General features: G+C 40.8%; 2 protein-coding genes across 5 annotated transcripts in view; both read right to left on the bottom strand.

The window, feature by feature from the left end:
* BCO2 (beta-carotene oxygenase 2) overlaps positions 1–21280 on the bottom strand; it is a 66056-nt gene that overhangs the window by 13443 nt on the left and 31333 nt on the right. The window contains exons 1-3 of one of the 4 annotated variants that reach the window (XM_067565440.1): positions 10491–10638; positions 3562–3766; positions 1426–1637 (exon numbers count right to left, since the gene is read on the bottom strand). In XM_067565440.1, the coding sequence (XP_067421541.1) occupies positions 1426–1637; positions 3562–3766; positions 10491–10530 (457 nt within the window). In that variant the 5' untranslated portion in view covers positions 10531–10638. Of the gene's footprint in view, positions 1–1425; positions 1638–3561; positions 3767–4542; positions 4668–10490; positions 10639–21280 lie in introns of those variants that run through there. The other 3 variants (XM_067565441.1, XM_067565446.1, XM_067565434.1) reach the window with 3 other exon arrangements.
* Positions 17766–21200, bottom strand: TEX12 (testis expressed 12). The gene is made up of 4 exons (XM_067562860.1): positions 21177–21200; positions 19990–20101; positions 19840–19891; positions 17766–19116 (listed from the first exon to the last, which is right to left on the bottom strand). The coding sequence occupies exons 1-4, from the start codon at positions 21180–21182 to the stop codon at positions 18972–18974; spliced, it is 315 nt and encodes a 104-aa protein (XP_067418961.1). The 5' UTR covers positions 21183–21200; the 3' UTR covers positions 17766–18971.

The following is a 21280-nucleotide window of genomic DNA, read 5'->3' as shown; positions in this document are numbered from 1 at the left end:
AGGAGTTGGGGAGAGGGAGGCAGGAGGAATTGATTGGAGGAGACTTGGGAGGCATTTTCCATCTCTTAACTTCAATGACTGAGTCACCAGGCCCTCATCTACACTAGGGAAGTGACCAGTTTGTAACTGAACTGGGTTTATTGAACCAGTTTAAGACAAATATTTCAGCACCAACTTGTGAAATGGGTTTGTTTCACCTTGCACTTATACTAGCATTGTCCTAAACCAATTCAGCTGCAATGGCCTCTGGGTACCTAGCCTCCAATTCCTAGCTCAGCTCCCAGAAGCAATGCATTCTGAGTTCCAGAAGCCTCTCAGTGTAACAGTGGGACAAAAGCAGATGGACTAGTTGAACCATGACAGTTTGTCTGTTTCCATACTGGAACTGACTCAGCCTGAATGAACCAGTGGTGCTTTGACTGGTTATTAAAACCACTGACATGTGGCCTGTTCTCATTATGTATTAGACCACTTAGGGCATTTTTAGGTGTAAACACAAGTGTTCTACGAAAGTTCTAGAGGCTTTAATCAGTTTGGTCTCTCATGTGTAGACCAAGCCAAAGGAGCAGCCAATGGGCCCTGACTGATTTGCTGGGAAGGGATGGGATGCAGGCTGAGCTGCATTTGCTGACTTCATACAGGAAGCTTCACCTTTCCTCTGTGCTTCACCCAGGAGATGTTCATTATATTTCCTTCAAGTATACCTGAAGCGAAGCCTTTGAGTCAACATCTGCAAATAATCTGGTTCTTCCTAAAGCAAACAATACACTATAACCTTACAGACAATGGTGCTTCCACTCCTATGTGCCATCCCCTCCCCACCCATATCACCTCCGGCACCTTATAGCAGGAAGGGAAGGAATAGCCCACTTACTCTAAAAGCTTAGTAGGGTGTGGGGCTTTCAAGACAGGTTTGTATCAAAAAGAATGGCAGGTTGTGATGCTCATTATAGCACCCTACAGGATGTTCCTCATTAGAGGAGGCTCCGAATTTACACAAACCCTGGAATGAGGTGAGTCAAATTTTTTTACAAACTCCAAAGTTAAGTCAAAGGCATCAAAGAGACCAATGTTGAGAGGTGTTCAGCACCTAAGGAATCCCATCAATTTCACCTGGAGCTGCGGGTGCCCAGAACCTCTGGTGGCCAGGCCCAAGGTGCACAAACATTTTAGTAAACTACGTTTCTGATTTGGGATGGAAACAACACAGGGTGGAGCCAAAATCCCAAGTTAAGTGTGTCTGTTTCAGCTGAGTGTGGCTCAGAGTTGTCTGTTCAGAGGGATGATACCCACAGAAACATGGCCGCTCAAAACAGAACAACCAAACTTCCAAGGGGCTCTCTTCAAGCCTAAAAGTTGTTCCTCCAGGCAAATATCACCTGCACGAGACACAGACCATTGCTTTCAACTAATGGACCTGCTTACGTGGCAACTCAAACCGCGACATGAAGCGCCCAAAGATGCTCTTGCATGGGTCCGGCATAGCCAAGGTTCCAAACTCCGAGACCATGATCCGATTGTGCTGGCTGTTAGTCACATAGGCATCACTTTGCAGGAACTTGCTTCTGTAAGTCACGGTGCCGTTTTCCAGCTGGAACTGATGCAGCAGGGCCATGCCATCAAACCAGTGGTTAAATCTTCCAGCAGAGCAGAGAAACAAAATTACAGGGAGAAGAAGAGTCAGTGCTGTGCCATGTCCTGCTACCCGTTCCCCTAAGTCCCTGGAGTTTGTTATCGGTGTTATAATCGGAGGACTGGATCCTACCAACACTTTCATCGTGAAAGTGCTTGTGTGCGCATATGGTAGGGAGCATGAACACAACGAGACAACTCAGCCATGCAGCTACTCATGTGCCTTTGACTTGGGGGGGGTCCATATTTAGAGACAAGCTAAAAATTCTCAAAAGCATCTAACGGTTCGTCTGCACAGCTAGCTGCAGCAAGTCTCGGCGCCCAGCTGCTAACAACAGCTGTGTAGACATTTGGGCTTGAGATGGAGCTCAGGCCCTAAAGCCCAGGGAGGAGGATGGGCTTCAGAGGCCAATCCCAAACCTCTACACAGCTATTTTTAGTGCTGTAGCACAAGCCCCAAGAACCCGGCTGTAGACCTGGACTCTGAAACCTGCTGCCACAGGCTGCTGTTTGCACTCTAGCTGTACCCTAAGGGTAAGTCTACACTGGAATAAAAGCTCTGCACAATGGCCATGGCTGCTCTGGATCAGCTGACTCAAGTTCGCGGGGCTTGGGCTGCAGGGCTAAAAATTGCTGCGTAACTGTTTGGGTTTGGGCTGGATCCCAGACTCTGTAACCTTCCCCATTTACAGCATCCCAGAGGTCAGGATCCGGCATGAGCCCGAATGTCTACGCAGCAATTTTACAGCTCCAGTCTAAGCCCTGTGAGCCCTAATCAGCTGATCCAGGCCATCTTAGGGTCCAAGTCTCATTTCCAAAAGGGAAAGCCTGAGTCCCATTAACTTGCAATGACTCAAGCTCCTAAGGGCTTAAGTGTCTTTTGAAAATGGGACTTGGGTCCTTTTGAGAATGTTACCCACAAACTTTCAGGGACTGAAACTATGTTGTTCTACAAAACCCCTGCATGCTGACGGTGCTGCAGAAATAGAACAAAAATTAGGACTTGTCTTCAATAACACTTAGCGCACAGCAAACCGGGGAGTAAATCTACCCCTCACTAGCCTGCTGCATGCTGAATGTCTATGTAGACCGTGCTTCTACATACTAACAGATCCCTAGTGCGCTTTGATCTACTCCTGTTTTGTTATTTAAAGCCCCCTTCGGCAACAATCTGGGAGCAAAGGCCAAACTGCAGGACTTTGCAGAATTCCATCCCCTCCACAGAGGAGAAGACACCCTGCCAGGCCTTTTGAAGAAGATTGTTCTTTCAGAGGTAGAACATCAGTCATTCTGATCACCATCAGCCACTCTTGCTCCCATCAAATCAATGTGAAGATGAGCTGGCTCTGTGGGTTTGCTAGAGTGACAGACCTGCCGTCACACGCTGGCCTGGATTCTTATTTATTAAAAATATAGATCAACATTCTTTTGTTCTGAAATGAAAGATCATCAGTATGAGGGCTGGGTGTGTTTTTAAAGCCACACACACAGCTTAGTGCAATCAGGATAGCAAATCATGCCCAGGATTGCAAGGTGGGAGTATTACAGACAGAGCACTGGGAGTTAGGATGCTGGGGTTTCATCCCCAGCTCTGCCGGCTCATGACATGGCCTTTGGTTGCTCACAGACTCTCTGTCCCTTTGGACCCTACCTTTAGAATGTGGAAAAACACCTTTCTACTTCACAGGGAGGTCATGAGCATTAATGAATCCAGCTAGTAAAGGGTTTTGAGAGCCTCTGCTGAAACCTTCAAGATGAGAGAAGAGTTTGTATTAGAAGAATGGGATCTGCAGGCATTTCCTCATGGTCACACACCTTCAGAGCTGAAAGAGGCCCCTGAGGGCTGTGATGCATTTGTGAAAGTGCCCTATAGGTTTGACCAACACCCAGCCTGGAATCATTAGACAGTCCCATCAAATCTAGACTTACTTCTCCTCTCCAAACTCAAACTTCCCAGGCCCATTCCTCAGCAGGTTGCCATTGAGCCACTTGGGGATGTGCCCTTTGACCTTTGTCAAAATGGGCTGAGGAGTCTCTTCCACACTTTTCATCAGTGGCGAGATGCACTGCAAACCCTTCCGGTTGGTGAAGGTGATCTGCTCCTGTTGTGGGCTTGGCAGAAAGTCCTTGAGAACTACAGAGAACAAACAAGAAGTTAGAAGACAGCAAGTGACTAAGGCCCTTAGTGCGAAAGGTTACAGACTGACAGCCAACAGACTAGATAGCTGCGACTCAGGCTTGGAGTTGACAACATGACAACAGCATCCATGACAACCAGCAGAATGCAATGGATGTTCAAAATAAAGCTCTGCTTCCGGAGTGCCTGTCACCGCCACAGGGAGCTGAAAAACCAGTACATTAAACCTTTACTGAGGTGAATCCGGCACAGACACTTGCACTGCAGCCCAAGAGAGATAAGCAAGGTGCTTTTGTATGTTGCAAGGAGGGAGGAAACCAACTTTTCAGGAAGACAAGACTAAAATAATTTATTTGAATATGTAACTAACAGCAAGTGAGGGAGAGAGACATTTATTACGACCTCCTAGAGATAGAGACTATAATGTGCCCAGAAATAAATACAGCCTAAATAAAGAGAACACAGAGTGGTGCTCACAGGTGCCCCAGCAAACCTCATGCTGAACTCCGCCAAAGGCTCCGCTCTTCCACCAACACCAGTGCAGGAGAGTCTAGACAACAAGACCCTTACAGGTTCTCTGCAGTCACCCCATTCAGTCCATTGTACTGCCAGGTGGGCTGAGCACAACGCAGGTAAGGAAATGCAGGAGTCACCCTAGCACTGCTACAGACCAGACCCTGGCTCAATCAGCCTGAAAGCAGCATGCAGGCAGCATGCAAACCTGGGGTTTTCCATGCAGTGGTGGGAGGTGGTGCAGTGGTGCAGGGCAGTACCTCTCAGTCAAGCTGTCAAGGCTTCATTATCAAATGTGTTTCTCTGTTCACCTAGATACCTTGGTGACGGGGACGTTAGAAATGCAGAGGAAATCGGACACAGTGGAACATTTTTGTACAGCTTGTTACTTAGTCAGCTGGTTCCCATGGAAGGATGGCTCTGAACACACCCTGCAGGGGCACAAAAAGCAGGAACATATCCAGAGAGAGCAAGATCACAATGTTCGTGCCCTAGGGGATATGTGCAGTTTGTCAGAAATGCAACAAGTCAGATGGCGCACATGACTCAGCAGGTGGGGCTAGGGCATTGCCGGAAGCCTGTCCTTCCTTCCTTCAGGTTAGTCACATCTAGGTGACAGGTACATCAGTTTCCTAATAGTCCCGTACCTGCAATTTACTTTTGGAAACCAAGAAGAATCAGCAGCTTTGTTTGTAAAACGTAAAACACAGTCTTTGTGGGTGCTGACTGAGGTAGGGGATTGGTCACCTCCATACAGGCCAGCATTAGAACAAACAAGTTTCTCTCAAGCTGGGCAAGCGTTTGTCATGCAAGACATTATTTTAATCTTGGCACCAGCAAATCACCTGCTAGACAGAAAATCCCTTGCCCTGTTAACAACTATAGAGCAAAGCTCAGTTCATTGAAGGAATTTCTGCATCTCAGCTGCTTTCTCCTCTATTTTACAGATTGCCTTCTTTCACCTTTTTGTAGCATTGTTCTTTCTTACGACTCCTGTTTCTTACCTGCTTGATCTGCTCTGAGGACCAGAGAACTTCCCCATCACTGGGATGGTGCCAGCACACAGGATTAGATGTACCAAGCTGCTTAAACCTGGATGAATGACCAAGGGCAGAACTTGCCCTAGGGATATCACTGCTGTCTGAACAACAAGAGTCCTGTAGCGCTTTAAAGATTAACAAATTTAATTTCTGCAGGCATAAGCTTTCATGGTCTGTAACTCACTTCGTCAAATATAAGGACAAAACTATTTAGTGCTTTACCAACCCTTAACTCACAGCAAAGAGCCCTGTAATCCTGTAAACTATTTCCTGCCCCTCTGTTCTGCCCAGTTAACTACCAAGACAATGTTATTGTAAACCTAATTCTATCCATATTCTAGATCCTGTACTTCTCATCTACACTCACAGCTCAGTCCCTTTCTTCATCCCCTCTCCATTTCTCAATCTGCAGATCTTTGCATCTCTCTCCTCAGCTCAGCCACAGCTGCCTCGTACTAATATTCCCAATGGCCAATAAGCACGTTCTTTCCACCATTCAGACAATGCTGTTCTGCCTCTCAGCTGCTCTCCTTATCATTATCGTCATCATGCAAAAGGTACAGTTGATATCTAATATTTGTATTGCAGGGGCACCTGTATCAGGAAAGGGATAGATAAAAAAAACTGAAAAAATCATAATGGCACTATATAAATCCATGGTAAGCCCACTCATTGAATACTGCAGGGTATTCTGGTCACCCCATCTCAATAAAAGATATATTAGAATTGGAAAAAGTACAGAGAAGGGCAACAAAAATGATTAAGGGTATGGAATAGTTTCCATATGAGGAGAGATTAAAAAGACTGGGACTGTTCAGCTTAGAAAAGAGATGACTAAAGAGGGATATGATGGAGATCTATATACATACATATAAAATCATGTATGGTATGGAGAAAGTGAATAGGGAAGTGTTATTTACCCCTTCACATAACAGAAGAACTAGGGGTCTTCCAATGTAATTAATAGGCAGCAGGTTCAAAACAAACAAAAGGAAGTACTTCTTCACAAATACACAGTCAACCTGTGGAACTCATTGCCATGGGATGTTGTGAAGGTCAAAAGTATAACTGGGTTCAAAAAGAATTAGATGAGTTCATGGAGGATAGGTTCATTATATATATATATGATATAGACCGGGACAGAGTGGGCTGAGGTCTTGATAGGTTCATGGTATTATTATTTTTAGTCTACAGTAACCCCCACATTGTGCTGGATGCTTTCCTGACATTCAAGAAGGCACAGTCCCTGCCCCCAGGAGCTTACAGTTACATGCAATAGAAAGAGGTATGGGGAAGGGGAACCTTAAAGAGGAAAGGGATGTTGCTTACTGCACATTGACTAGGAGGCTGTCCGGTATATAGGGGCAGCCTGGAGTCAGCATGTTGGGGAAAGCAGGCAGACAAAGGGAGCAGCCAGAACAGAAGCTTGGGCACAGCACAAGGAGCTGGACATGTAGGAGGAGATGAGGCAATGTGGTTATTTGTAAAGTGCTTTGAAGACGTAAAATGCCACGCAGAGCTTTTCTTGGGCTTTCGAGACGCAGCTGGGCCAAGCCCTGAAAGGGAGGAAGAGCAAAGATGTGATGCAGGAAAATGGAAGTCAGGAGAGCAACAGAGAAAGGGGGCAATAGGAAGGACCTAGCAGGAGAGCCCAAGTGGGCTACTGTAGTCTTGGGCAAGCCCCTGGCTGACTGAGCCAGCTGCGGGTCCTGAAAGAGGGTGTTGTGTCTTTTGCTCTTTACCAACAAACGTAATATGAAGACAGTACATAAAATGGGATGGGGTGGTGGGGTGCTAAGTAACCATGCCTACTAACTATACTGATTGAACATGCCAGGCCTCGCTCCAAACACACACTGCTCCCCTGGCTGGGATACGGTGGCTTCTGAAACATAAGAAACAGTGAGGACTACTAGAGAGTTCACAAACTATTTAATGGGATACCACCCAATTCTTCTTCACCACAGAGGGAATCTTTGCTCGTAGGGGGCTTTAGAAGTCAGTCTCTGACCCTTTGCCTTGCAGAGAGAGCTGAAAACATGTCCAATATAAACCAGCTGCTGAGACTGGTCTGGAGCAGAAATGGGCAGATTTTATCTAAGGAACATCACATGCATCACAGACTGAGGAGGAGCATTTCTGAGGAGTCTCCTTGTTCAGATGTTGGCCACAGGTCCCAATTAACAGGTGCAGCAACCTCATGGCATGCAGGGACTGAGGAGAACTCTCTTAAGGCCACACCTATTCAACGTGTGGCTCAGCCAGTATAGCTCACAAGACCTTATTAGCACAAAGAGATAGGTGTGGTTTGGCAATTAGTTTAACTTAACAAGTGCTGACTGCGGTTCAACTGTAAGGGTAACAAGAATAATCAGTAGCCAGCAATGGTATAGCTAAATCCTTTCCTGAAATAGAGCTATTTCTAGTGCAGGCAAGGCCTGAGGCTGAAGAAATTCCAGATGATATTAAATTTCCATCTATTATGAGGAGGCATCTCCTACCAGGAAGCAATTCTTTCTGACCAGACCAGTCACTTTCACCACCTCAGCCATATCTTCCAGCTTCCCTTCTTTAATCCAGGAGATTAAATTAAATTGCTGCACAAATGATCTGCAAATCTCCAAAGCCATGTGTCTAGCACTTCAGAGATAAATTCAGCAGTCAGTTACAGGAGAAAGAAGAAGGACAATTCAGCAAGAACTTGGTTGACAAGCCACATTTTTCTACTTGCTTGTTCAGATCTGCTACTAAGGACAGGTAAGGCTGCATATTGGCCTGAAGAGATGTGGCAATTTACCCTCCTACAAAGTGGATCTCTGGCTCACCAATCCTCAAATCCTTCTTAGGTCTCTAATATGATAAGGCAGCTAGATAAAGAATTCAGGCTGCAGAGTTAAAGTAATTATCCTGCAACCTATAACAGCCTCTCCCTTTAAAAATTCAAATTCTTTTAAAACCCCATATAAAGTAAGTCATCCAATCTCAAAATTAGTGCTGCATTACAACCCCTTAGAAATAAAGAGATGGAGACTTTTCAGACATGCTGAAACCTGACCGCTATACAAACTGCTAGCAGCATTTAGAGAGGAGTTGGTCTAGATAATCTATCTGTAAAACATTTTCATTTCAAAATTTTAAACACAGAGGCAGCAGTTACTGCAGTGTTGTTATAGGTCTAGGATCCAGGACAGGAAATGAGTAGACTCTGCCAGGGTCTCATTGTTCTGTAAATTTTTCCCTATCACCAAAATATGAGTTCTCTAGCTCATCTCTCATCACCTAACCTTCCCCCCAAAACAATTTGCCCAACTCACACAAATCAGATTTAGGCAGAATTCAAGGACAAATCACATAAGCAGTATTTGGCTCAAAGAGGAGCTCGGTTTGCCCACAAGAAGCTTAAGATGAGAGAGTAGTTACATTTATATCCTTAGAACAGTTAATAGTAGATGGCAAAGCAGGTGGCAAAACCACCATGAAGTGATATGTATTTAAGACGGAGACCCTGATACCATCAGAAAAAGGCAACATACAACAGGAAAACAAGTGGGCTTTGTACTCTGCTTGTTAATGAGATGAATAAAGCCTGATGGATTCTTTGTTAAATGTTTGTTTACATCAGAAATCCCTCAAAATTCTGCTTTTCATGGAAAACTCTGGACAGCTAGCGGGATTATGACCGACACCACAGAAATGACACCAGCTAGAGTGGGGAAGGGATTTTTATTCAGACTGTTTTTTGGTTTCATCACTACCGGTTTCACTCAAATGCCTGAACAAATAGTAAAAAGAAAAGCTCTACTTACAGATCCAGTATTCAGCTATGGGTTGAGAAATCTCATTCCACGTTCCTGGGGTCTCCAACCAGACTACTAGCAAAAAATAACCTAGGAAGACCTAGCATTACCAGTAAGGTATAAAGTAGAGGGCAAGGGGTACCTCATGCCTTTTTTATCCAAATCAAAAAAACATAACAGGGCACAGTCCTATACGCCACCCTACACTGCTCACCTTTAAAGATGATATTAGGCATAATGAAAGCAGCTAGGATCTCCCCCGGGAGATGGACTATCCGAGAGATCCTCACACTAAATTATAGTGATTCAAGAATCCACCTTCAAATGCATCATGGTCTTTGCAAAGTAGAGCTGTGAAAGTCCCACATATACATTGCCTTGATAACTTTGTGTTTTGAGAAACATAGCTGTGCTATCAAAATAGAACACAAGAAGGTCACAAACTCATGAAGTACTGGATCTTATAATGGAAAACTCTCTACTTCACCAGATCTGAAATGGTGGGGCCAGGGGTTGTTGTATGTAACAGCAATGAAGCCCAGAGCTAAAATACCTCAGACATTTTGTGTTGTTGATTCTGCCTTTATACTTTCCAGCTCCATTCTAATAAAGAACTGACTGATATTGGATTTCTTGTCATGCCTCACAAATTTAGTGACAAATATGATTAAAGAATCATCCTGTGGTGCTGTCCCTAAATTAATACCCTGTGATACAAACCAGATAAAACCATCACAAGACAGGCTCGGAAAAATATTGGACCTCTTAATGTCCCTGGAAGCAACTCTTTGATTCCACTAAAGAAAATTAAGCAGAGAATTTGGTTAATTTCTTCCTTTTATGGCTCAGTCCCAGATGTCAATGGGATGATGATCGCTGTTAAACAAGCAGCATCAGATTTCCAATTGTACAGTGGTAGCATAAACTACTGAGCCCCTTGGAGATGTTGCACAAAACCCCATAGGGTGGCTTCTTACTGCCTCCTCTGTCTACATTATGAAAGGTGGGTGACCAAAACTTCAGTGGCTGCCCTGTCCCCAGCAACCATTTCCGTCACAGCCCACTGATACTTCCCTCATACAGACTCCCTGCAGAGACACTGCTGTTTACTGATGATTTCCCCAGCTCTAAACCTGCATTCTCCATTTATAATCTGATATAATCCGTGCAATGCATTTGCCCCTCCTGTTTATTATCTTGCAAAATAACTAGGGATCTCCCTGCTGTCTAGCAAACTACTTGAATCATTTAATTCCTAATTTCTGACTATTAGAAATAAAATTCTTCTATTGATCTGTCTCCAGCAGCAGTTGTAATTGCATGGGAGCGTCACTCCCTTTGCAGGAAGCTGGGAGAGAAGGGGATTCTTACCTGGTATGGATTTCATCAAACAGCAGAAGAAATGTCCCATATTCGCAGGTAGGAGGCTGATGGCAAACAGAAGGATTTGGGAAAACGTCTGGAAGATCCTCTGCTCTGAAGAAAGCCTCAGATCCAAGGGGACCTGAGAAAGGTACCAGTGCCCAGGATGGTACTGTGCAGCTGGCACTGATGGATGTGCTGAGTAGGACTGGCTGAGGCCATCGCTTCAGAATAAAAGCCTTGAGTGTCTGCCTGAATAATCATAGGGATGAGCTTACACATACACAGTGCAGCAGCTAGCTAAACTGGTGTGCTGGGTTAAGTGTGCCTGCAGCGCTCCAGCTGTTCATGAGGTGGTGACTTTATTCTAAGAAGCAGTCTCCTTTAGAAATAAATCCAAAGGCAAGAGCTGCTGCTGTGGAGCGATCAGTTGCTCTATGCAGCTCGACCGTGCTTATATCCTTATGCAGATTGGGCTACGCGAATATATGTGTAATGGACAATTAAGACTGCACATTTCTCAGGGCCGGTGGGCAGGACTTTACTGAAGAGCTTTGCATAAAGCATAATAGTTTCACCTTGCCAATAATCAATCTGTAGCTTTCATAATCATTTCCTCTTAGCTACAGAAAGTCAGAGGCTCTCAGCAAAGACTGTTCTGTTGAGATCCTGATAAAGAATTATTAGCACTTAGTGCTTTTCAAACCATTTCTGCAAAATGTTTTCCAAGCACAAGTCAAACCTCAAAACATCCACATATGATACTATTCCTATTTTTATATTAGCAAATGGAAGCATGGAGTTATCTGGTGCATAAGTTAGGTCACAGTGGTACTGATGTCATGGTGCTTTATTGAGAGTAGTGCTGGGGAATGTGGGGGTGCATATAAAGAGGGAAGAAATAGTCTATGTGCCCAGGAACCCAGGCCTCCAGGCAACCTTGATAAAGGATGGCATTTTTTCTTTCAAAAATCCTTTTCACTTAGTCTCAGCAGTTTCCCCTCAGAAATCTTTTTCATTTCAGGAGCTGGGTGATCTTTTTGTACCTAGACTCTGAAGCATCTCAGAATTTAGGAACATACCATTTGCCATATCACATTAGACCAATAGTCGGTAAAATCTGATAACCTGGTAGTAGCCTATACCTTATTTTAGAAGAAGGTGGGCCTTCCTCCACAACCCTATATTGTGCAGGGCAGCAGTGATCACTTTGCACCATAATATGATTGGCATATTTGTTTGAAAGCCAATGATGTGTTATGTTTCAGTTTATTTTACTGAGAAAATCTGGAATGATCAAAGTAGTTACTTAACAACTAACTGAAACCAATGGCTGGCTAGAGAAAGAGCTCATTCCTCTCTTTAAAAGCGCAAAATATTTTTTAATTAATTAAAGACAAGTCAGGTCTCATTCACCAAACATTTAAAGATCAGCATTCAACAATGAAGGAGGCTGCAGTGTGCTTTAATGGCACATTCAAATTATCCCTCATTAGCATTGGCACTACTGAGCAGCTTTCAGTGGACTCAACCACCACAGTAATTTTTGCCTTGGAAAGGGGACAAGATGTCCCCCATTGTATTTTCTCAAGATCTTGGGCCATTTGTAAAGCACTGCTGTGGTCACAGCAGCAGTTCAGAGAACTGGAGCTAACATAAAGGTTTTAATTGTTTTTAAGGGATAAGCACACAGTGAACTATAATAAATTGTAAAGTCACTCTTAAGATGCTTCAGGAAAAAAATGTGAAATGTCATGATTGTGACACTCTGATAAAAGTTCCAGAGGGGTAGCCGTGTTAGTCTGTATACAGCATCTGATGAAGTGGGTTGCAGCCCACGAAAGCTTATGCCTGCAGAAATTTGTTAGTCTTTAAGGTGCTACAGGACTCTCGTCATTTTTTCTGATAATAGTGTATTCTTCTGATTTGTGATTAATTTCTCCTGTCCATAAATATTTCTACTATATGCAACATATTTTAAAATGTCAATCTAAAAATATTTGTGTATTAAAATAGGGGAAATAAATCTAACAATGCTAAATTATTGAGATAAACACTGTTGCATTCATGTATGTGCATACATAAAAGTAATTAAAACAAGCAGACTGTGGTGATGTGCACTGAAGGGTTAGTCAACAGAGCAGGAGGTGTAGTTCTTTTAGGGTTGCATTTTAATTACAGTTTGCCCTGGCATCTGATACAGATTACATACATACTGTGTAGTGACAGTGGCCATATGCAATTTGTCATAAAACATTGGCCACCTCACCTGCACTCTGCCCACAAATCTATCTACCACAGGCTTTCTTCTTATCTTCAAATTACAAAATTAAAAAAAGATGTCATCCAGCCATAGGAAGTTGTTACTTCCTCAAAAAATTTACAACAGCCTAAGGCCCAGCATAGGAATATTCACTTCTGCACCAGTGTCAGTTTTATGTTCTAACACCTCCTGACCCTTCATACCTAAAACCAGGAGTTCACACCACTATGAAGCGACTCCACACTATGCAGTGTTTCTAGCCACAGAAGTTTCCAAGATAAAAACTTTGAAGTTCATCTAGAAATGCTATTTTAGGTCATTTTTAGCAGTGTTAGTTTTTGTTTTCTTCCCTCTCAGTGTGCTGTCCTGGTAGATTCATAATAATTAAGGCACCTAATTTCACAGGTGGAGGGAAACAAGAGATGCTTTCAGCATTTTTGTTCTGAAGTAGCTTTTCTTCTTGTTAAGTATGTGCCTATACAGAATATATGATGTTGAAGTATGAAAACTTCTCTCAGCACGTTTGGAATGAGCTGCACAACTCATTTTGTGTGGTTGCCAATGTCAGTAATGTGGTCATCCCAAACTGTCACAGTAAAACTTCTACATCACATTATCATATACTCCCTAAATATGATATAGAGTGTTTTTAAAATTATGCTGCATCTTCACTACTCAATTAGTAAGAATTATCCCATTATATACACTGCTAATTCTGAATATATGAACACTTGATTCTAACTTCTCCTAGACTTTTAGCAGCTAAAGGTTATGACACATTTGAAAAAGTGAGTGAAGACTGGGAAGTTATGTATCTGTCTCATTATATCTGCATCTGTAATATTCCCTTCCTTCCACCTTGAGTCACCAGCAGTTGCTTGTTCGGTAAAGGATATAGAGCCCTGAATGTAAGAATAAACTGCCAAAAAGAATTTTGCTCCAGCCTGCAGAGTGAACATATATTGTCGCAATCCACATATGGACAGAAATCTAAATATCCAGATCTAAATATAGTTTTCAATTTCCATTTGTAATTATGCAAAACCCAACATGTAAGAATACTAATGAATCTTTCAAGACATACAGGTACAGTTCCCTATACTACTTTAGGTGTTTGTGTTATCACACCTTGTAAGGTACTGGCTTGTCCCCAGCCCACGAAGGACCCAATACCACACCCAGAGTCTCTTTTTAGGCAGTTTTATTTTTCAAGCCCAAGGGTACGTGTACACTGTGCTTTAAAACCTGCAGTAGCGAGTCTCGGAGCCTAGGTCTACAGAATCAGTCACGCTACAGTGCTAAAAACAGGCATGTAGACTGTAAAGGCTACATTATATTATGCTGTTCAGCCACTAGATGGTCCTGTAGGCAACAGACCTTATTTAGGCTAACCTCAGCCATACCTGGCTTACATTAAAGGATCTTATGCTGAACATCTCCAGTTTACGTCTCCGGGAAGGAAGCTCTGTAGTCAGTCCATATCTGATACAGGAGCCTGACCTGCTAATAGCAGCCCTGCAATCTACTGTATACGAAGTGTACATAACACATATACAGGTTCATGTCCTGAATCCCACCCTCATCCCTGGGCTCCAGAGCCCAAGCTCCAGAACAAGCCCAAACATCTTCATAGCTGTTTTTATTGCCACAGCACAAGTCCCATGACCCTGCGTCTGTGAACCAGGACGCTGAAGCTCAATGCCACAGATTTTAAAGTGTAATGTAGACATATCCCAAAACAACAGAATAGTTCCCCAGCCCACTCCGGGCTACAACTCCCAGAATATTTCCTCCTTTCTCAGGCCTTCCTACTTCATGTCCTGTTGCATGAGAAAGGACCGAGAAAGGCAAAGAGGAAAATTCCCTGGAAGCTATAGCCCAGGGTGGGCTGAATAACTGTTTTATTGTTTTTGCTTATGTTTGGAATATAAAACTGGCTGAAAAGAGATGGTGGGTGTAGCAATGGGTCTGTCATGGGCTGGGACAATCCAGCACCTTCCACACCTATTGCTGGGAAAACAGAACCCTACACACAAAATCAGGTAGTTAAAGGAAGGATCCTGGGAAAACATACGAGTTTCCCATGAACGCAAGTTAGAAATTATTGCTACTTAGAAAGTATCATTATAGAAGATGGAAGACTGAATAATGAAGTCAGCACCAGCACAACAAGAGCAAAAGATATTCTGCAAGAATAAATATCTGATCAGAAGAGACATAAATCTGGAGACTAAATTCTAACTCTTAAAACTTACATTTGGTCTGTATTAAATTATGGTTATGAAACATTAACATTCAAACAATCAGTAATAAAGAAACTATAAGCTTTTGAATTATAGTCTTATGGAATAAGTCTGAAAATATCATGGATAGACCACATAATCAATGAAAAAGTAGTGGAGATCACTGGAACTCAGCAAACATCAGTTAAAGAACTTGTGAAAAGAAAGGTTTGATTTACAGTGCACATTTTAAGAGGTTCAGCAGGCAATGTATGTGTATGGGCACTAGAAGGGAAAGTTGATGACAGAACATCAGGCATTTTCTTTGGATGGATGATGTGGTATCCTGAGTGGATCAAAAGGACGATTCATCAACAAAGAGATTACCAGAGGACTGTACAAAATAGGCTACTATGTTTGCAAACCTCCAGTAAGAGAGATGCCACAGAAGAAGAAGAAGAAGAGAAGATCACAACCTGCCTCTCCACAATCACTGCCAAAAGGTAAGCTTTAAAGTGCACAGCTGAAATCTAGGCCTCTATTGAAGTCAACTGCAAAACTCTCATTTACTTCAGTAGTGCTAATATTTTATCTCAGACATATTTGTTATTTTAAAATTATATTTATATTCGGTTACTGATCTGGGATTTTACACTTTTTTTCCCCTTTTTAAAAAACATACTAAGGCAGTGCAGCTTAAACAATAAGGGAGAAGCGTATAGGAAAAGTAATTGCCAGCTGAGCTCTGCTGATCAGATCTGCTTTAAAGCCAATTAATTTTCAGTTCAAACCTTCCTCAGTAAAACTGGAAAGCGGATTGTGGTGGGAAGTGTGCCAGTTGGAGTCCATAGGTAGTTCATTCCTCAGTCACAATGTAGAACAGCTTTTAGATTCACTGTAGGTGATAACAGTTTTGTTTGTTTCTTCCCCCAGTAAATCTTGAGATATTTGAGAGAGACAATTAGTAAAGAAATATCACCACCAGCGTAGACAAGATCATAAAAACAGCAAAATGATACTTGGGAATATCAGAGAAGGGAACTAAAATAACCAGCAAGGAAACTACTATGCCATGAACACTACTATCTAAACAGAAGCTGTGCAGTACACTAAAAGGCAGCTAACAGGCACACAGAAGGAGCACACTGATACTTCTAGCCAGCAAAATAGTTACTGAAGATTCTTTTTTCAACTGGGAGAAACTGAAACATGAAGTTAGCCAGTCAGTCAGTTTCTACACTGATGAAAGACTTTTATAAATCAACAGGGAAGGAGAAACCTTTTTCTTTAAGGAAATGTTCCAAAGATTCTAGACATACTATTTTAAAGGATGCTCTATCAGAAGCTGAAACTTTATAAAATTAGTTAATTTTTTTTTAAAATCAAGTTGATAATGTTCTTTTAGGTAGTTCTCTAAATATACATAGGGAAGAGATGGAAGTTTTGTTCTTCTTTGGAGGAATTTAACCCATCTTTAATTCCATGGATTTGCTATCCAGATAATATGGTGATAAGCACTGTAGAAATGCGCATAAGTGACTATTTCAAAGTCAGGCAAACTTCATGTTTGTCCTTTAAAAAAAAAAACATGAGAATTTTTTTTTTTTTGCGGGGGGGGGGGGGGGGGGGGGGGGGGGGCGCGCAATCCGCTTAGCAGCATATAGTTTACTGTCCGAGTCCAGGAACTGTGGACATGACAAATGACTTTATTTTCAATGTGTCTTTGGACTATAAAGCACACCCACTAGAAAAAAGCCCCGACATATGTAATATCTTCTGCAGCTGCTCATACCTTGGATGACATAGGTTATGACTGATATTTTACATGAAGCAGCTCAGATGCAAAAAAAAACAAGCTACGTGAGAAATTACTACACAAAAACAAGGATGATTTTTCAAAGATGCACACCTGGCATTTAATTGCATCTTAACACCTGACTATGTAATCATACTTATAAGACATGCAATTATATCTATAAATTATAGTCCTATCAAATAGATTTTATAACATCATTAAATTTTGCAAAGCACTGCAGAAGTAATAGTATTGGACAGTGCTCTGTAAAGAATAATGCTACAGGCAAAGAATTAAACTAGGTGATCCAAAAGGTCTTTTGTGAGCTCTAATTTTTATTGATACTATAAATGTTATGACCAAAATTTTCAAATTTGCATGCCTGAAGTTAGAAACCTAAATCCATAGTTAGGCACCCAAATAAGTGGCCTGATTGCCACAGATGTAAGCACCTGCACCTACGACTAACTCCCTTTGACTTTAAGGAAATTGTGGCTGCTTGGTACCAATGAAAGTCAGACTGCTTTTATTCAGGTGCCTAAATAAGGCTTTAGATGTCTAAATTCAGACACAAGAGTGATGGCCTGTCCTTTTTATCGTCATTATACTTTATAAAGTAAACATTTTCAATGGGAGTTTTGTGAAATTATGAAATCCCACAATTTTGCACGTTTCTTTTTTCTTTTTCTTTTTTTTTTTTAAGAAAGACAAAGTCAAATATTTAGTCTAAGTTAAACACTTTAGAGAAGTAAACAAAAATATTATATTAGTTAGTATTATTTCTAAATTAAGGTTGAGAATATCTTCCAGTGTCTTCACATTTTGATTTTGTCTAAGGTAAGGTGGAGGGTATGGCAAAACAAACATACAATCCATAGTAGTGCACATTAAATATTAATATCTTAACAGTGATGCCATCTGTAAAGTTAAGTTTATGAAGGTTATGATTGCAGCTACCATGACATTCTAGAAACTCTAGCTGTCTTATACATACCTCTCCCGTTCTCCCCAGTTAACCCTTTACAATACCCTTTACCAGCAATATAAACATTTATTTAAAAAGAAAATAGGTGAAATTGTTAGGCTAACATTATATTCTTATAAAATGGATGTAAAGTAAATATATTTAGGCACCATCCTACAGGACTTTCTAATGGTTCTCTTTATTACATTAGTCTGGCAAACTGCACAAATGATGTTTTGTGCATTTTACAAATTATCGTTTGAAATCAGTCAATTGACAATGCAGAAAAATTGTTCAAATACTACTTAAGTATTAAGTAAATTTTATATACACCACACAATGCTGATATAATATGGGGTTAATTGTCAACATATTGCATGGGGATTTGGTAATATGACCCAAACTATTATTAATGTTACCCTATGATTCATTTAAAATCAATTGAAGAGCTAAATTGTATTTTCAAATTAATCTTGCCAAAAGCTATTTTTACGCGCTTCCCAGAATAATATCTTTGATAGCTCCCTCGTTCTCAAGTTCCCTTCCTCTCTCTCTTTTATGTTCTGAGACAAAAAAAATATTTATTCTAGTAAGAATTGTTTGTAGAATCAAATCAGAAGTGTAGAAACAAACAATAACAGAAAATAAGTAAGTGGGAAAACAATAATAAAGCCTATTTTCATTTATATTGTTAGCCAAGTTTGTTTACAGATGCCACATAAGTTCTGGGGGAAAAGTTTAGTCATGACAATGTTTGATAAAATCCTAATATCAAAGTATCAAAATCTTAGTATCAAAATCCTCCTTGCTTCTGTTCTCCCGTGATAGCCCCAAACCCTGGAAACCGTAGCATCTCAGAGCTCCCTTTATTTTGTTCTTCCCAACTCTTCAACATGCTCAACGGAAGGGGACCCAGGGCTCAATGTAAGCTGCAGGAGTCAGCAAAAATGACAAACTTATGACTTGATTTTTGGAGTCATGGAGACCAGTGCCTTGTTTCACTAATTACCACTGAACTAATTGTGTCTGTTGGTTTTGTTTTTACTTTTTTTTTGCTATATTTCAATAAAGTATACTGCTTCTGAAAGTGTTAAAAATTGTCTGAACTGTTAAAGACACTTACAGAAAGCTAAATATATATGAAACCCTGCATCTTTCATTACAGTGTATGTTCTAGTACACAACACCATACATGACCAACAATCTGTGTCCTACATTTCAGCTTATTTGCCAAACAAAATCCATTTTAGCTTTGCAGAGTGTTTGCAATTACTGTGAACCTGTGTTTCAGACTCTCTCTTTTCTGCTTCAAGTGATTTTCTATGATCCTTGCTTCTTTCAAGATTCCATCAATCTCTTGTACATAAGAAGCATCCATTGCTGCTCTCTCACTTAATCAGAAAAAAAAAGATGTTAAAATAAATGCTTAAAATATTAACTTTTTCAACTACTACTGATATTTGGAATTGCTTTAATGTTTTGTTTATAAATCCATTGTTTATCAATCAGTGGAATCTCTGACTAAATTTGCTCTTTAGTTTCACAGACTAGAGGAATTTGTTGTTTCAGGATTTATGATTAATCTTTTTCTTCTGCAGTTCTTGATTCTGCATACACTCCATCCCACTCCACCCCACCATTATGTATCAATCATCTAAGTACTTATATTAACACTTATCGACGCAGTATCCAAGTGCCTTCCAACAGTTAAAAAAAATGCTAAAAATATTTCTGTCTTCCTTTCCTGATGCTAAGGAGGCAAGTTTTTGGTTTTGTTTTTTCAATAAAAAGAACTAAGTATGTGTTAGTATTGCAGTGTCAGCATGTAGGAAGACTAAAGCCAAAAGATGGATTTTGTATTTTGTCCTGAGGTTAAAAAGAAAGTTTTGTGATCAATCTGGCAACACTCTGACACTACTCAGAACTATGAGCTTGCATCAAGGAGAGAATTACACCCCATAGAACTGAAAGCAATAGCCCATCAAACCACATTGCATCCTATCCATATGTCAAGGTTGGCACGTAGCTAAATTAAAAATATTCTAAGAAACAAGAATTATCCCAGATTATTTTAATTATATAAAAATTGTATAAAAAGTTTAAAGCTGACTTGCCTTAAAATGTGGGCATATTTTGACAACAGGTTATTAATTTCTTTGTTCATATCTGTTAATACAAAATTTGATTTTATTTCAAAGGCTTGAATCAAGTGGTTCATATTAACATTTATATGTCTCAATAATCTGTGTATTTTAATACATCACCATTTAAAACCTTTTCCAGTGCTTCAGGTTTGTAAAGTGACTGTGAGCTTTCAGAAAGAGCCAAGTCTGGTCTTTCAAGAGAGGACAATGGAGGACTTTCTGAAGCTTCATTCTAGTAACAGAACACATGGGAAAAATGCATGCTAGTATAGGTTCTTAGGAATTTAATTTTTAAAAGAGATTAGTTTAAAAAAAACATTTGGCTCTGCACAAACTATGGATTTTATTTTAAATTAAGGTTATACTACTGTTGACTTCACATGCAGCTTGTGTTCTTAACCATGTGAGTGTACTGTGTCTCCATCCTGAATATGAACAAGTAATGTGATTATTAAGTTATCATATAGTTCTGCTGTGTAGACAAGACCTCATAAACCAGCTAGTCAATTTTACCACCCAAATATCTTGCCAAAGGACACTCTTAAGTGCACTGTACCATATGAAAAACAGCAACAATCTTCTGCTCTTAACATCAACCAATGAGGCAGTATGGGATAGCTGCCCAGATTTTCCCAGAATGCAGTTTTGGACAGGCCCAGCATATGGCACAAAGCTGTGCTACAAAAATGATGCTATGTTAACACAATGAAATGAAAAAACACAAAATGGACCTAACAGTACAGACTGGTCCTATCTTCCCTAAGTTCTTGAGTAGTTAACAAAAATTAGCATCAGTTAATCAGAAAGATAATAAAGTTTGCCATGTCCAACACTGCACTTAGATTCCTGGCACTATTCTTCCAGTCAGAATAAGAGGTAGCAATGACATTTCAAATTCTCACTTGCTAAAAAGTAAGCTGATGTATGTGGACAGATGAAATTAAAGTCTGTTTTCAATACTGACTTGAGACATTTGACTGGTTCAATAGACAACCTGTTTCTATGCTACCTGAAGTTTTGCTTTCAATCAGAATAAGCCCCACAGAGAAGTGCAGCTGTATTACAATGTAAGTCAAATTTTGTTTGTCTTGAAAAGCAAAAGCTTTATTCTATATCTCCTAATGCACTCAGGAAAACTATACAACTCTTCTGTACTTAACATGGAGTGAAATGGTGGCATTAACTCTGTTCCTGTTGGACAGATATCCATGGCACTTTCAGTGGGCATGTTAACTGAGATCCCCTAACCCCTAGAAGTGTTCCCCTGTCCATTCCTCACCACCACCAAATCACAGAAAACCACTCACCTCCATCTCCTTTCTACGTTTACTTCTATTTTCATCAGATTTTACTGAGTTACTTGTCATTGCTACCTGGCAAAAAATGTAATGTCACATTTGATGAGTACATA

Source organism: Emydura macquarii, unplaced genomic scaffold (assembly GCF_026122565.2).
Source record: "Emydura macquarii macquarii isolate MOO-44397 ecotype Brisbane River unplaced genomic scaffold, CSIRO-AGI_Emac_v2 contig_312, whole genome shotgun sequence".
Taxonomy (NCBI): Eukaryota; Metazoa; Chordata; order Testudines; family Chelidae; genus Emydura; species Emydura macquarii.
Note: the sequence above shows the minus strand (reverse complement) of the source record. Positions and strands in the feature narration are given on the sequence as shown.